This window comes from Talpa occidentalis, unplaced genomic scaffold (genome assembly GCF_014898055.3).
Source record: "Talpa occidentalis isolate TD23 unplaced genomic scaffold, MPIMG_talOcc4v2.1 talOcc4.12, whole genome shotgun sequence".
NCBI classification, from domain to species: domain Eukaryota; kingdom Metazoa; phylum Chordata; class Mammalia; order Eulipotyphla; family Talpidae; genus Talpa; species Talpa occidentalis.
Genome location: NW_023601212.1, coordinates 28,069,942 through 28,085,197, shown reverse-complemented (window position 1 = coordinate 28,085,197; position 15,256 = coordinate 28,069,942). Strand labels below are relative to the sequence as shown.

General features: G+C 43.1%; 1 protein-coding gene across 3 annotated transcripts in view; it reads left to right on the top strand.

The window, feature by feature from the left end:
* The window catches only part of NFRKB (nuclear factor related to kappaB binding protein), a 36,447-nt gene that overhangs the window by 15,057 nt on the left and 6,134 nt on the right, over positions 1-15,256 (top strand). For all 3 annotated transcript variants that reach the window (XM_037505632.2, XM_037505634.2, XM_037505633.2), the window contains exons 7-23: positions 509-582; positions 1,416-1,500; positions 1,876-2,056; positions 2,299-2,407; positions 2,612-2,738; positions 2,932-2,997; positions 4,567-4,646; positions 4,758-4,804; positions 5,447-5,507; positions 5,916-6,090; positions 7,824-7,930; positions 8,328-8,451; positions 8,637-8,716; positions 8,856-9,076; positions 9,174-9,444; positions 10,011-10,223; positions 12,429-13,196. In XM_037505632.2, the coding sequence (XP_037361529.1) occupies positions 509-582; positions 1,416-1,500; positions 1,876-2,056; positions 2,299-2,407; positions 2,612-2,738; positions 2,932-2,997; positions 4,567-4,646; positions 4,758-4,804; positions 5,447-5,507; positions 5,916-6,090; positions 7,824-7,930; positions 8,328-8,451; positions 8,637-8,716; positions 8,856-9,076; positions 9,174-9,444; positions 10,011-10,223; positions 12,429-13,196 (2,789 nt within the window). The remainder of the gene's footprint in view (positions 1-508; positions 583-1,415; positions 1,501-1,875; positions 2,057-2,298; positions 2,408-2,611; positions 2,739-2,931; positions 2,998-4,566; positions 4,647-4,757; positions 4,805-5,446; positions 5,508-5,915; positions 6,091-7,823; positions 7,931-8,327; positions 8,452-8,636; positions 8,717-8,855; positions 9,077-9,173; positions 9,445-10,010; positions 10,224-12,428; positions 13,197-15,256) is intronic.

Below are 15,256 nucleotides of genomic sequence, written 5' to 3'. Positions count from 1 at the left end.
ATAAAACTAAGGATCAGAGACTTGGAGAAGTTTTTTTTAAAACAGAAGTACTGTTTTACAAGTAGGTAGACCTTCATTTGTTTTGCAGTTTTTCGTTAGTACCTAATCAGGTGATAATTTGCACTAAATAAAGCAGAATCTGAAAATAGCAGTACTAAGGGAGAACTCCTGTAATAGAACAAAAGGGGTTACAGAGCCAGAGCAATTTCTTGTACTGTGAAATTAGAGAAGAATTTTTAATTGGAATAGAAAGCAAGGAAGAATGTCAAGAACCTTTAATGTGTTTTAGGAGCAGATAAGTAACTGAGTTCATTGTTACTGCCCAATATATAGAAAAGCTGAATTGATCCCATGACAACTTTAAAATTGTTGGTACTTGAAGTACACAGGAGTCAGGGGGGAAAGAAATATCTTACTTTCGAATATCACAGGTGATCAGGAAGATTTAAATTGGAGCATGGGAGTAGTAAATGACCTGGTCCATATGGTTTGGTTCATTTCCTCTCAGATAAAATAGAACTGGGGGACAGTGACCTGAAGATAATGTTAAAGAAGCACCATGAGAAGCGGAAACATCAACCAGTAAGATTGGAGGGTGGGGTGTGTGTTCATTAGGGATTGCCCATTGTAAAGATGTGTTCACTACCTCACGTATGCTTCTTCCCTTGTTAGATGACAGGAGCAACATGAGAAGCCATTTAACGCTAAAGATGTGAGAATTCAAATGCTTTGACTTTATCAGGCATGCTTAACACAGTGCCCATTTAGTCTGTGCAGCAGTACTGGTAGATGAGTCTTTATGTCCATTTAACCAGTGCTCAGATTGGTGAAGGAACTTGTCCTAGCTCTTCAGCGAGTAAGTGATAGAGCTGTCAGGAGCACAGCTAGAGCTGAGCCTCACTTTTCCCTCTTTATGCTGTGTCTGTTACTCCATTCAACCAAGTCAGAGTAATACCCCTGCAGCCAAGCCCGGACAGTACAGGAGGAAGAAAAGACAGTGCCTTTGAGGCAGAGAGTGGTGAGAGGGGGAGAATCCCGTATTATCTGCCAGAACTGAGTTCTATCTGTTTTCCACTCATCTATGGTATTTTAGCAAATCCCTTAAACTCTCTGAGTTTACATTTATAAAATCTGATATGTTCAGATTTTATAAATGTAATAATACTTAATAAGACTGTTCATAAGGGAGCACATAAGGGATGCAAAGGAACTTTAAATACTATAAATGCTGTTTGATAGAAAGCTTGGAACTGGGTTCTGTGCTCCATTCTGAGATTTTTCCTCTGAATATTTTTGACTCAAGATCATTTCCTCAAGTACACCTAATATGTAACTGTATGTTAATAAATTGGTAATGTTATTGTCAGAGTTCACTCTTTGTGCCTCCATAACAAATTTCTGAATGTCACATCTAGGATCACCCGGACCTTTTGACAGCGGACCTTACTCTTAATGACATCATGACTCGAGTAAATGCTGGCAGAAAGGGCTCCCTAGCAGGTAAGTGATGATCTGTGTAAGTAGCCATCACCTGACTATGGTGTTAAATTACAAGCCTGTCGACATGGTGCAAAAAAAGAAATGAAACTGTGGCTTCCTTCTTGCTGATATTTGTCTTCTTATTGCCTCTTATGGATATGTAGATGGAAAATGAATATTAAATCAGTACAACAGATCAGTGACTCTTCAGTAAATGTTAAAGATTAAGCTGTAAATCACTCATTGGGTTTAGTTTAAAAAAACCTCAAAGACCTAAGTAGTTTCTTATTGAGACTTTCCTTTTACTGATGTGATTTGGGAAAATATTACTCAGATTAAGACCCTTTCTGATGTAGAAAATGCAGTTCTGTGATGTGTGTTGCTTTTTCTTCCCAGCCCTATATGACTTGGCTGTCCTTAAAAAAAAGGTTAAGGAAAAAGAAGAAAAGAAGAAGAAGAAAATAAAAACAATCAAATCAGAGTCAGATGATCTGGCTGAGCCCCTAAGCAGTACAGAGGGGATCCCACCTCTCTCACAGGCTCCGTCTCCACTGGCAATAACAGCTATCAAAGAGGAGTAAGTGAACAGCAGAGACTACTGCTCCAGGGTGAAAGATTAAGCAGAGGGGTGTACCCTACACTGGTGTGCTATGTGAGCTGGTTTCTGTTTAACATGTTAAGTCCTGAGTTCCAAGAATCCTGCCAGAGAAAGTAGTTGCGACCCTTCACTGAGTGACTGCTAGGAGGCTTGTAGGGCCTAAACCAATCAAAGGACGTGTTCTTGGTCTTTTTTGGTTCTTATTTTTTTTCCCTTACTAGGCCTCTTGAAGACCTCAAGCCTTGCCTTGGAATCAATGAAATATCTTCCAGCTTCTTCTCTCTTCTGTTAGAGATCTTGCTACTGGAGGGGCAGGCTAGCCTTCCTATGGTAAGAGTTTTGGAAAAGTCAGATATACATCAAAATTTTCAAATTGAGATCATTCATGGTCTGTAGCTTGCGAAGCAGGACTCTGCAGCTAACCTGCTTTGTTACTTGGGTAAACTGGACATATATACCCCAGCTTGCTATAGCATATCCATGGAATTGCTGGTGTAGAATAAAAATCTGAGTTCTGCCTTTATTTTCCCTTAGCTAGAGGAACGAGTTTTAGACTGGCAGTCATCACCAGCCAGTTCCCTCAACAGCTGGTTCTCTGCAGCCCCCAACTGGGCAGAGTTGGTGTTACCAGCCCTGCAGTATCTAGCTGGAGAAAGCCGTGGTAAGGTACTTTTCTCGGTAGTCATTATTTTTTGTTTACTTTTGTTTAATTCTTACAGTAAACTTCAGCATTACTGGTTTAATCTGTTGTTGCTTTGCCTAATACCATGCCTTGGCAACCTCTGCTTTTTTTGAATGCTTTAAATGTGGAGAAGTTGGTTATTCTGAGTTTAACATTCTCTCTTTTTTTGCAGCTGTACCTTCTAGTTTCTCTCCCTTTGTTGAATTCAAAGAGAAAACCCAGCAGTGGAAATTGCTTGGTAAGTAATTCATATTATCTATGTATAACAGTAGCTTTTTATTCTCTCAATTCACATGGCTGTAGTCAGAAAGCAGAATGTATGGGTTAGCATGAAGGTTCTCTACTTTGGTGGTGTGCTGCCATCAGTTGGGGAAAATAAAAAAACAGTGATGTCTTTGGGCCTTACCCACAGAGTTTCTGATTAATTTCCATTATTTTGTTCTGATATTTTTAAGTTTCTTGGTGATTTTTGTAGCCATGTTTGAGAAGCACCGTATCAGGGCTTTTGAAGTGGAACTCTTTTAGGTAATGACAGAGTCCAGTTGTGATGGTGGGAGCAGAGGCTGCAGTGGAGTGGAGGGCCAAGGTCACTGAAGGCAAATAACTGAGGTTGCTAGAATAGTGAGAGGACTATCCACATGAGTGTAGAAGTTACCCAGTTTGAGGACAGGGTAACTTGTCCTGTGACAAGAGTGGTGAGGAGCAAGGTAGGCAGTGATCTCTGAGGAGGACTACGTAAGTAGCTGTAAGCAGCAGGGACTGGGTAGATGCAGGTGATTAAGGAAGACCTCAGGGAGCTGTGGCTTTTTGTTTCATTGTGATTTTCCAGAAGAGCTGGGGAGGAATAGTTCAGTATCAAGTATGGGCATAAGAAAGAATTAAATCTGAAGGACACAGCTGTGGGAAGAATTAGGGGAACTAGATTTCATACAAAGCAAGGAAGTGGAGGGAGTGAGAAAAGGATTAATCTGTAGGAGAACTGACTGATTATGAAGTAGTATTTTTAGAAGGCAGAGTGAAAGTAAGCAGTTGTCAGGGGTCAGAAAAATTCAGAGCTTTTTAGGGATGGTGGCATTGTGTACTGACTAGTAAAAACAGAGATGAGAGTCCTTCTCATGAGCCTTTGAGAAGGATAGACCCTGAAGGGCTGCATTCTTCAAACAAGCAGCCCTGGGTGATGGTGGTCTGTCCAGTCTGTGGAGGAATTCTAGGTAGCAGCTTGTGATATGTACTACAGTAGGAGTAGAACAGGGTGATAGAGGAGGAGGGCAGAGGGAAAGTGCTCATCTCTTTGTAGGCAGATCCTTGGGAGTCAGGGTTTTTCCTGCCTTGGATTCCTTGTTGCTGTGCTAGTGTATAACATGCCTTTGTGTCCCCACTGGTCAGAAGAAGCCTAATACCCTTCCCCCAATCTCTCTAAGGGTAGGCTAACTTCCCTAAGGTGAACTTCGTAACATCCTTTGTGACATCTATCACTTTCAGATTTTATTTGATATGTGTTCTTTCCCATGATGGCAAACACTATGAGGGCAGATACTGAATTCAATGAATAGCCCTAACTTGGTATGCACTGAATACTTGGCAAATACCAGTTGGCATTTGTCATTGAATAAATGATTTATTTAGTAGACATCCAGCAGAGCTGGTCCAGGCAGATAATGAATGGAGGGGCATTATAAGCTAATGGATAAGATATGCATAGGTCCAATGCTGTCTGTCCTGAAAGATTCCTTCTGGAATAGAGCAAACAAGAGAAAGTGGGTCTCTGATTGTATCTGATTCCTTTTTTGCCGTTTTGTTCTTATAGGCCAGTCCCAAGATAATGAAAAGGAATTAGCTGCCCTCTTCCAGCTGTGGCTAGAAACAAAAGACCAAGCCTTCTGTAAGGTAGGGTTTTTAAAGAAATACTAGGCAATCTTATTATTGAGTTTCCAGAGTCCTTAAGTTACCGAGAGCTATTCATTCGATTTACCTGTTACCTGTTTTCCTTTTCTCCAGCAAGAAAATGAAGACAGCTCAGATGCTACGACACCTGTTCCTCGGGTGTGAGTATAATACTCTTTGGAGGGTGGTGGCTCATGAAACTATAGCCAAAGGTACAGCCATAGTTTTGCTGACATTTTTTAGTAGGGAACTTAGAGATCCTAGCAGTTTGCTGATTCTTTCCTTGGCTACCTACCTTATGAGTGCAATACAAGTCTATTGCTAACAGGGGTGTCCTGAAGAAAGTGTTCTTAATTGGGGAGAGGGTTGCATACTAGAATCTGAGGGGGGTGTGATCTGCCTTATAGGTAGGTATGCTTTTTTCCATGAATACTTTCATCTCCCATTTAAAAATAATTCATCTATTCATCTTCCTTGTTTTACCTATGAAGAAATTGAGGCATGAAGTTAAATGACTTGAAAGTGACAGGACCCAGGTTAGAATTTAAGTCTCTTGATCTCTAGTGCTGAGCTCTTAATGTCACATCCGCTCATGTATTTGTTTCCAGTCTGTTTTGATCCATTTCTTCCCACCTTTGTTGAAATATAACCTTCTGAAAGCTCTCACATTATGTTATCAATTTTTTCCCTTTTTGAGCTTTGCAAGAATCATGTATTAATGAAGGGACATTTTTTCATGTTGTAAAGGGAATGGTTCTGGGTGCTAGAGAATGATTAATGAATGTAAAATTCTTATGTTTCAGAAGAACTGACTATGTTGTGCGCCCCAGCACAGGGGAGGAGAAGCGGGTTTTTCAGGAGCAGGTAAGAAATAGCTAGAACCCAGTATAAATTTCTGCATCTATGAGCCATACAGAAAAAAGCCCTAAGCCTGACTGCCTTGGTTCAAATTCTTGGAAGAGCTCATACCCTTACCCGTAGATATTCTGGTGGTTGGGATTGTTTGCTGTGGTTGGAAGTGGTGTGAGGAAAAGGATTGAGGATTGTTTTAATGACCTTTTCTTCCAGTTAGCATTATCTGTATTCACTTCGTTGCAATTTGCTGGTGACTTTGAGAATCCCCTCTTTACACTATGGTTGGAGCTCTATTTCTAATTGAATGGCATGTTTGCCTCTTGTTTTAATCTCTCCAGGTGAATCTCTGTTTTAGGGGAGTGCTAGCAAGACCTCCATTATTCTGACTTACAAACCTTCTTGCTTTTCTTTTGGTAGGAGCGTTACAGATACAGCCAACCCCATAAGGCATTCACCTTTCGCATGCATGGTTTTGAGTCTGTTGTGGGGCCGGTGAAGGGTGTATTTGACAAGGAGACGTCACTCAACAAGGCCCGGGAGCACTCTCTGCTGCGCTCTGATCGGCCTGCCTATGTCACCATTCTGTCTCTGGGTATGTGCCATCTGCTTATTGTCAGGACCATATTTTTCCTTCAGCCAACTGTGCTTCCCTCCCGCCTCTTCTTCCCTGTGTCTTTCTGGTACCTGCCTGCTCCCCCACCCCAAAAAAAAAAACACAGAGAGAGAGAGAGACAGACACACACCCCCACACACACACCCCCACTCCCACCCCCCAACACCTCCCGCCCCCCCCGCCCCCCGCCCCCCCCCGCGGCCCCCCCCCCCCCCCCCCCCCCCCCCCCCCCCCGGTGTAGTTTTAGGAAGCTTTGGAGCTTGCGGGATGAAGAGAGAGTCTAATCCTCAGATTGATGCCAAGAGTCAGAGTTTCTTTCCTGAAGTCTGGGCTCACATTTAATTTCATTCAGGAATTTTTCACAGGCCAGCTAACTAGTGTAAGCATAGGAATTTACTATGATTCCTTTAAAGATGAGGTTTTTAACCGTTTTTTGTGCCAGGAGTCGCTTCAGCAGTCTGGTAAAAGCTGTGGCTCTCTTCTCAGCATTGTCTCTATGAATGCATAGAGTTAGAAAAGAAACCAGTCTTGAAAGTTATCATAATATTAATGCAAACATAGGGTACAATAATGTTTTTGTTACGGTTTTATTTATTTTATTAAAAGATTTATTTATTTACTTATACAAACACTGAGTACAGTCAGAAGCACGGGAGGGTGAGAGAATTCACCAGAGCCAGAGCGGGGAGCAGAACAGGCAGAATGACGTAGTACACTGCTGAGGGGAGCAGCGGGCAGCAAGAGAGGTCTGCGCGCCATGTGGGACCCTTACCCGGTGGTCAGGGATCGAACCGGCACTGCAGAGGCTGCGGGCAGCTTCGCAACCCAGCGCTCAACCACTGGGCCACCGGGGAGGCCCTTGTTATGGTTTTAAATGACAAGATCTAGCAACAGATCTTACCACTCCAAATAGAAATGAATCGTAGTGGTATTTTGAGTTGTAGCAGCTCTAATGTGTATAGAAGTACCTAATTTCTCTTACAACATCACACACAGCATTGCCAATATATGGTTTGTTACTGTAAGGGCAGGAATGACACTGAGCAGGTTTCCTGATCCCGTGCAGACCGGGTAAAGGAGGAGTCACAATCCTCAGTGGTTTTTTGCAGGTCTTTTATTGGGGTTCAGTGGGTACGTGGCAGACAGGGGTGCTGGGAGGCTGGCAGTCCTCCCAGCCCCCAGCAAATCTTCACTCTATCTGAGCTCTCTGGTGTTCTCTGCTTCTGCTTCGGGCTTCTTCTCTTTTGGCTTCTACTGGTGTCCCCGTGATACCGCCCTTAAAAAAAAGCACAGTCTTAGCACAGGTGTACCCACTTCAGGTGCCCGCCATCAGGCATGCATTCAGGACCACAGGGTTCCCTCATCTATCCTGATGGCGGGAGGGCAGAAAAGCTTGATTTTTTTACCTTACCCTACAGTTACCTTGCTCATAGTTGAAGGGAATAATAAATTTTAGTTAAGCATGTGATTTTTTTCCACCCTAGTTTATGTACCCACTGAAGTCTGAGTTGTCATGGGCCTAAGTGTGGTGTATAGGAAATGCTGGTGGTGAGCTGCCAGCCCCCAGGGGGCAGCGTCCTCCTAATGCTGGTGTAAGTTAGAGAAACATAACCTTGGATAACTGGGCCCACCACAGCAAGTAGAGGGACAGTGTACCTCACTAGAAGCACTGCTTGATTCTTGAACTATCTTTCTGTCTTCTGATTTGTTAGTTCGAGATGCTGCTGCTCGGCTGCCTAATGGTGAAGGTACTCGAGCAGAGATCTGTGAACTACTCAAAGACTCCCAGTTTCTAGCACCGGATGTCACCAGCACTCAGGTAGGATGGAGAAGACATTATTTTTGTTGTGTTCCAGGTGGACTTAAGAAAACTTGCAAGGAAATATCCAGAAACATATTTTTTTTTAGAAATGTGAATGAGGAAAAGGAAAGGTTTTCTCAAGAAATGCAAAATGATGACCTAAGACCTTTGCTGTCAGTGAAACACAGATTTGGCTCTAAGCTTTGCTTCAGCTGTTACTAAAGGTTGTAGTTTATGTTCTCCTTCAGGTAACTAATTTCTCAAGACTCTCACAGTGTTTGTTACTTTGCTGAATGACATAATGATGTTCACCAGGCTGAAATTTGATGTGTTTGTCAGGTGTGACTTCATCCAGTGGTTTTTCTCTGGGGTCTGAGTCTGACTTGTTCCTTATTCCCTTTGCTCTGGTTCTTAGGTGAACACAGTAGTGAGTGGTGCACTGGATCGACTACATTATGAAAAGGACCCATGTGTGAAATACGACATTGGCCGAAAGCTGTGGATCTATTTGCATCGTGACCGGAGCGAGGAAGAGTTTGGTGGGTGGGGCCTCTGTGCAGGATGTCTGACTAGACTACGGGGGCTTCTGACTTTCTCTCCCAACGCCATCATTCTCATTGATATTTAGGCAGGACAGGACTCAGCTCACTGATGAGCACACCAGTGAGGTCTTGACTCTTAAGTCACCCTCCTTGTTGCTGATATGTTCCACTCTTGTTTACAGAACGGATACACCAAGCGCAAGCAGCTGCAGCTAAGGCCAGAAAAGCCCTTCAGCAAAAGCCCAAACCCCCATCCAAAGTGGTAAGTGACCTCTGAGAGCACCTGCTTTAGTGGTTTTTGGGGTGGCAGCAGTAAGCCTTTACTTAGTCACCAGAGGTGCCATGCCTGCCTTCAGGGACTGTCATTTAACCTGCAAATAATCTCTCTTCTCTTCTTACAGAAGTCCAGTAGCAAAGAGAATTCCATGAAGGTCCTCAGCAGTGGCCCGTCTGAGCAGAGCCAGATGAGCCTCAGTGACTCCAGCATGCCACCCACCCCAGTCACACCCGTGACCCCCACCACTCCAGCTTTGCCTGCCACTCCTATCTCTCCTCCACCTGTATCATCAGTGAATAAAAGCGGCCCTACCACTATGTCAGAACCAGCTAAGTCCAGCTCAGGGTAAGTGCTGCCATTTCTTCTCTGACTTTCTTCCTTTACAGTCTTTTGTATGCATGGCCTAAATTTATTTCTTACTTCCTTTTGATCTTCATTATAGTGTTCTCCTGGTGTCTTCACCAACTATGCCACAGCTCGGAACAGTGCTTTCCCCAGCTTCCAACCAGACTCCACCAAATTCTCAGGCTGCTGCCCGTGTTGTGAGCCATTCTGGCTCGACTGGACTACCCCAGGTGCGAGTGGTGGCTCAGCCTAGCCTTCCTGCTGTTACTCAGCAGTCAGCGGGGCCAGCACAGACACTGCCACAGATGCCAACAGGACCGCAAATCCGTGTTCCCGCCACTGCTGCACAGACCAAAGTCGTTCCCCAGGTACCAGAGTCGGGGTAGGGGACCTAATGAGCTCAATAGGCAGTCTGGGTAAGGATCAAGGAGCCTTAGATTATTGCTGTTGTGCATCACAACTACTATTTAGCATTCAGAGCAGGATAAGAGTTCTTGGAAGTTATATTATACATGTTAGGAATCAGATCTGCAGAGAAGTTCAGTGTTTACTCATCCTTGATGTGAGTGGTGTGTAAATCCAAACCCGTGATTCTGATCTCATACTCCTTCCGTTGTGCCTCTAAGTCTTAGTCATGCCATTAACCAGTTGTATATATTTAGAGTCTTCTGTTTCCTTTAATGTAAAAGGGGCATACTATTTATCCTCTTTGTAAGAATGAGATTAAATGTGAAAGCGTTCTGAAAATTTAGATGTTCTACACAAATACAAGAATTTTATAATGTCCATTTTAGAGAATAGTGAGTCTTAAGCATATTAGTTTAGAAGTAATTTTAGAGGAACCCTGCTGGGTGGGTCCTTGCTGGAGATTGCTGGGCATGCTAGACTATGTCTTAGTGTCTAATTAAGCTCTTCGCTTCATGCTCTGAACTAGACAGTAATGGCCACTGTTCCAGTCAAAGCTCAGGCTGCAGCAGCCACTGTGCAGCGGCCTGGACCTGGGCAGACGGGGCTCACAGTGACAAGTCTTCCTGCCACAGCCAGCCCTGCGGGCAAGCCAGCCACAAGTTCACCCGGGAGCTCTGCTCCTAGTGCTTCCACAGCTGCTGTCATTCAGAATGTCACAGGACAGAACATTATCAAGCAGGTAGGTAGAAATCTCCCAGTGCATCTGACTCCTTTGTCCAAAAGCAAGAGGGCACTTGGAGATCTTAGTGACTTAGATATTTAAGCTGTAGTTGTAGGTATGTCAGGTGTTTGTTCTCACCAAAGGTAGTACAAGCTGCATAGGTGCTGAAGAGATTTCTGTGTTTCTTTCTATATATGTTAGCTTTTAGTAGCTGAGTTTCTGTATTTGGAGTAGACTATTTCATGACTTCAGTTAAAATTCTTTCTATAACTATGTGCTTTATTGGTGTTTTAGCTTGGCACTAGAAGAAGTGAAGGTATACTTGTACTTTCTTGGTTGTGAATATGCAATGATACATTGAATTTCAGAGAATTGTTGGACAATATAACAATGCCTGTAATGCTTATTTTGTCTGTACTGTGCTAAACATTTCATAGATACTGGATAATTTAATCCTTAACACTATGGAATGGGCATTTTGTTATCCCCATTTTACAGATGAAGAAATGGAACTACATAATGGTAAATGAATGTTTTCTTGCTTGAACAAGTATGTATTGCTTTTTGTGTGCCAGGCACACAAGTATTGCTCCAAGTATTGGGGATGTAGTGACATATTACATGGATCAGGTCCTTGCCTTCACAGAGCTCGTGTTCTTATAGACTCTGTAAGCAGTGGGAGGGGGAGAGAGAGTACTGTTTGAGCCAGGGTGATCAGAGAAGATCCATATGAGAAGATGAAATTTGCAAGAGAGTTGAATGAGGGTAGAGTGTATGACTTGTAATGACTGTCTGGAGATAAAGCATTCCAGGCATAGGTATTGCAAGTGAAAATGCCTGAGTCAGGAATATGTTTGATGAATAACAGGAAAGTTATTGTGCAGGAAGCTTAGTGGGTGGGGTTGTGAAATGTTGGAAGGTGAGAGAGATTGGCAGGGCTTCAGTCATCTGGGACTTTGATTTTGATTTGATTGTGATGGGAAACATGGAAAGAGTGACATGATCTAATTTACATGCAAGCATCCCCTGGCTGCTGTGTGGAATGGACTTCATGGGGGAAGTGGTAGGAGGTCGTAGGCAGTTGCAGCAGTGCAGGTGAGAGGTGGTGCTGGCTTGTGTGAGTAGTCATCAGACGGTGTAGACAGTAGGATTGGATATAGGGTTATGGGTAGAACCAGTGTAGTTTTCTGGTGGATTGATTGTGGGGTCTGAGAGAAGGGAGTCGAGAATTAACCCCACGAGTTTGGTTTGGGCGACTGGGTAGATTAGATGGTGCTCTCATTTCCTGAGAGCAGAAACACTGAGATGTGGAGGCTGGAAGACAGCCCAGAAAGCGATGTGTGCTCACAAAGTCTGCACCTGCCTCTGAAAGTGTGAGTGAGATGAGGCCTAAGAATTGACCTCAAGTTGATTATAGACAGTGAAATAGACTGGGTGCAGTGGATTGGTGGCTTTTTGGGAATGGGCTCAAAAGAGATTGTAAGGTGAGGACGTTGAGTCCGTAAGTATAGGCAATTTTTACAGCAGTTTTGCTTCTGAAGAGAACAGAGAACTGAGGCCGGAGTGGAGATGTGGGGTGAATGGAAGAGAGCAAGGATTTGTTGTCTTTTAGGATCGGAAAAGTTAATAGCTTAATTGCGATCTGCATGGCTATGGCACAGTAGAGGGGAAAATCGCTCATGTGACAGAGAGGAAGTCCCTGAGTAAACTGGAAGGGTCACATCTGTTACCCGTGGGGGATTGGGGACTTTGATAGAGGTTGGTATATGAACCTGGACAGTCTGGCTCCAGAGCCCACCATGCCATACTGCTATTCTCAAAATGCAGATTGGCACAACTATAGACAGACATCTTTGAGACAGGAAGGGAAATGTATGTATTATTAGGTAACAGGCGATTTTGCACTTAGAGTCTTTTAATAGGTTAGAAGTGTATGCAAAAGTATTGATTAGCAAAATGATATATCTTGGCATACTTTAAGACATTTCAACTCCTCAAAAAAGGGGGTGAATAGAGATAATAAGATTGACAAAATATTAGTTTTTGAAGATGGGTGATGGGTATCTGGACTTGTTACACTATTCTCTGGTGCTTACCACTTTTCATGATAAAGAGTTAAAACGTGAAGTGCACATACACAAGAAATGGAGATTTGCCTAATCATACTCTATAACCCACTTAGTAGTGTAAATCCCTTGTCTGTGCTGTTTCTTCCCCGTCCAGGTGGCAATCACTGGGCAGCTTGGTGTGAAGCCCCAGGCAGGCAACAGCATTCCACTCACAGCCACTAACTTCCGTATCCAGGGTAAGGATGTATTGCGTCTGCCACCCTCTTCCATCACCACAGATGCTAAGGGCCAGACAGTTCTGCGAATCACTCCGGACATGATGGCCACTTTGGCTAAATCCCAGGTTACCACAGTCAAACTGACCCAGGACCTCTTCGGGACAGGAAGCGGCACTGCAGGCAAAGGAATTTCTGCTACCTTACACGTCACTTCCAATCCAGTCCATGCAAGTGACAGCCCCGCCAAGGCTAGTCCAGCCAGTGCCCCTTCATCCACTCCGACCGGTACCACCGTGGTCAAAGTGACTCCTGATCTCAAGCCAACAGAAACCTCAAGTTCAGCTTTTCGTTTGATGCCAGCACTTGGCGTGAGTGTGGCAGACCAGAAGGGGAAAAACACAGTGGCCTCCTCAGAAGCAAAACCAGCTGCCACAATCCGAATCGTTCAGGGCCTGGGAGTGATGCCTCCCAAAGCAGGCCAGACCATCACAGTTGCAACCCATGCCAAACAAGGGTCCTCCGTAGCCAGTGGGTCTGGAACTGTCCATACTTCAGCGGTGTCCTTACCCAGCATGAATGCTGCTGTGTCCAAGACTGTGGCTGTGGCTTCTGGGGCTGCAAGCACCCCCATCAGTATCGGGACAGGAGCCCCCACTGTGCGGCAGGTCCCTGTCAGCACCACAGTTGTTTCCACGTCCCAGGCTGTGAGTAACATTAGCTACCTGTAACTCATTTTTCCTGCTTAGAAAACTTCTGAAGGCTCCCTAAAAGCTAGGAAACTGCTCTGTAGTAACGGAAATTAATCAGAGGCCCTGTCTGTAATCACCTCAGTCTGCTCAGACAGGCTTATTTTACTAATGAACTTCCTTTGATTTTGAAATAAATTTATGAAAGTGTAATACATGCATACATTCTTACAAAATGTTAAAACAGCACAGAGCTAAAATGAGTAAAATATAAAATTTCTTCTATCACCCTTTAGTTTTCGTTAGTGAAAACTAATACTGGTGGTATTCTGGCATTCTCTAGCCCTTTTCCTGAGCATTTTCACAGTTGAAAAATCCCTATGACAGATCCTTATATATTCTGTGTTTTTTTTTAATTTATTTGAAAATATGTCTTGTGGATTGCTGTAGATCCTACACAGACATGATTGCCTTTTTAACCATACCAGTGTAGACAATAGAGGGGCTGTGCTTTAACCATTCTTTTATGAAAGAATATATTTTCACTGTTAAAACCAGGGCTGAGGTAAATGTTCCTGCAAGTGTTTGGGAACATGTCAGTATTTTGGAGCAGGTGGGTTGTGGGTCATGGAGGTAGTGCATTTTGAAAGTTTTGATACTCGGTACTACCAAAAAGGCCATGCCAGCTTTTACTCCATCCTCCAGTCTCCCGTTCTCCTGTACCCTAACCATTGCAGCCATCACGTGCTTTTTTACTGTGTGTGCCTTTCTTCCTGGTGAAGACTTTTTTTTTTTTCCATTTCTTTACCCTCATTGAGATTCTACACCCATTCCTATGGAAATCGGCATGTGCCACAGTGGTGAACAAATCTTTGCCTTTTTTCTTCTCAGGTATTTGTTGTTTTCACAGTTTGAGGGGATTGTTTTTGTCTCCTGGATGTGAATTCTTTGTATAGAAAATATTTCTTCCATCTTCTTGGCTTTTCAATCCTCTTATGGAACGTTTTGTTCTGCAGATATTTTGTCTGATTAGATCAATCAGCATTGTCTTAGGGGTCCTAGGTGTTGTATTTTGTGCCTTTCTCACACCAGGATTATAAAAGTACTGGCCTTTATTTTCTTAAAATATTTTCAGTTTTGAAGAAGTATAATTGATAACTTAAATACACTTTTGTGAATGCCATGTGGTAGTGATCTCATTTTATAATTTTAATATTATTCCAGTAACATTGACTAGCTTATTCCTCCCAACTAACTTGAAATACATTCTTCATAAACCAGATTTCCACATCAACATAGGTGTGTTTCTGAGTGCGTGTGTGTTTATTCTTTAGCGTCCCGATAAGGAGCTCTGTCTGTATCAATGGTGTGTATACGGACAGTATAAAATAGAGTCCTACTTTTCTAAGCAAGTTGTTTAGTAAAACCTCAGTAATTCAGATAAAAGCCAGAGTAATGGAGTAAAACTAATCAGTGAAGCCTAAAATACAGTGACTTGCAAGGAAATACCAAAGTTCTTATAGCACGGAAGTTGAAATAAGGAAGCAAGGAAATAGCACTGACTTGATCTACTTTTGTCTCTTTCAAATCCTCCTTACACAGAGAGGTGGTATCCAGTGGCATCCACCCTTTTATAATTAATTTAGCTATTGATTGTATAACTGGAGAGCATTTGGCAAGACAGGAAGTATTGGATGGTGCTTTTTTCCCCTGTCTAGTCAGAGTACTTCTGAGGGAATAATTTCATTTGGTGTACACTGATGGTCTGAAATTTTTTAAGCAATTAAGACATTCTGTATAAAATCATCAGTAAAGTTATCTGGAGGCCCCATCTTGTGCTGTTCTGTTGCTTCTTGACCTCCTTAGTGCTTTCTAGTGGGCTGCAAATTATGAGTCAGCTGGAAACCGGTGTGGGAACCTGAGGCTCAGGTTTTGCAAATGAATGTCTCACTACGTTAGAACTAGCCTGCCCATAGGAAATTTCAGTGCCTTTTCTTAACATCCTGTCAGCCACCCCTATTGAATTATTTTTTAGATTAAATTTACACGCGATTGTACTGTATATAAATTTTCATACC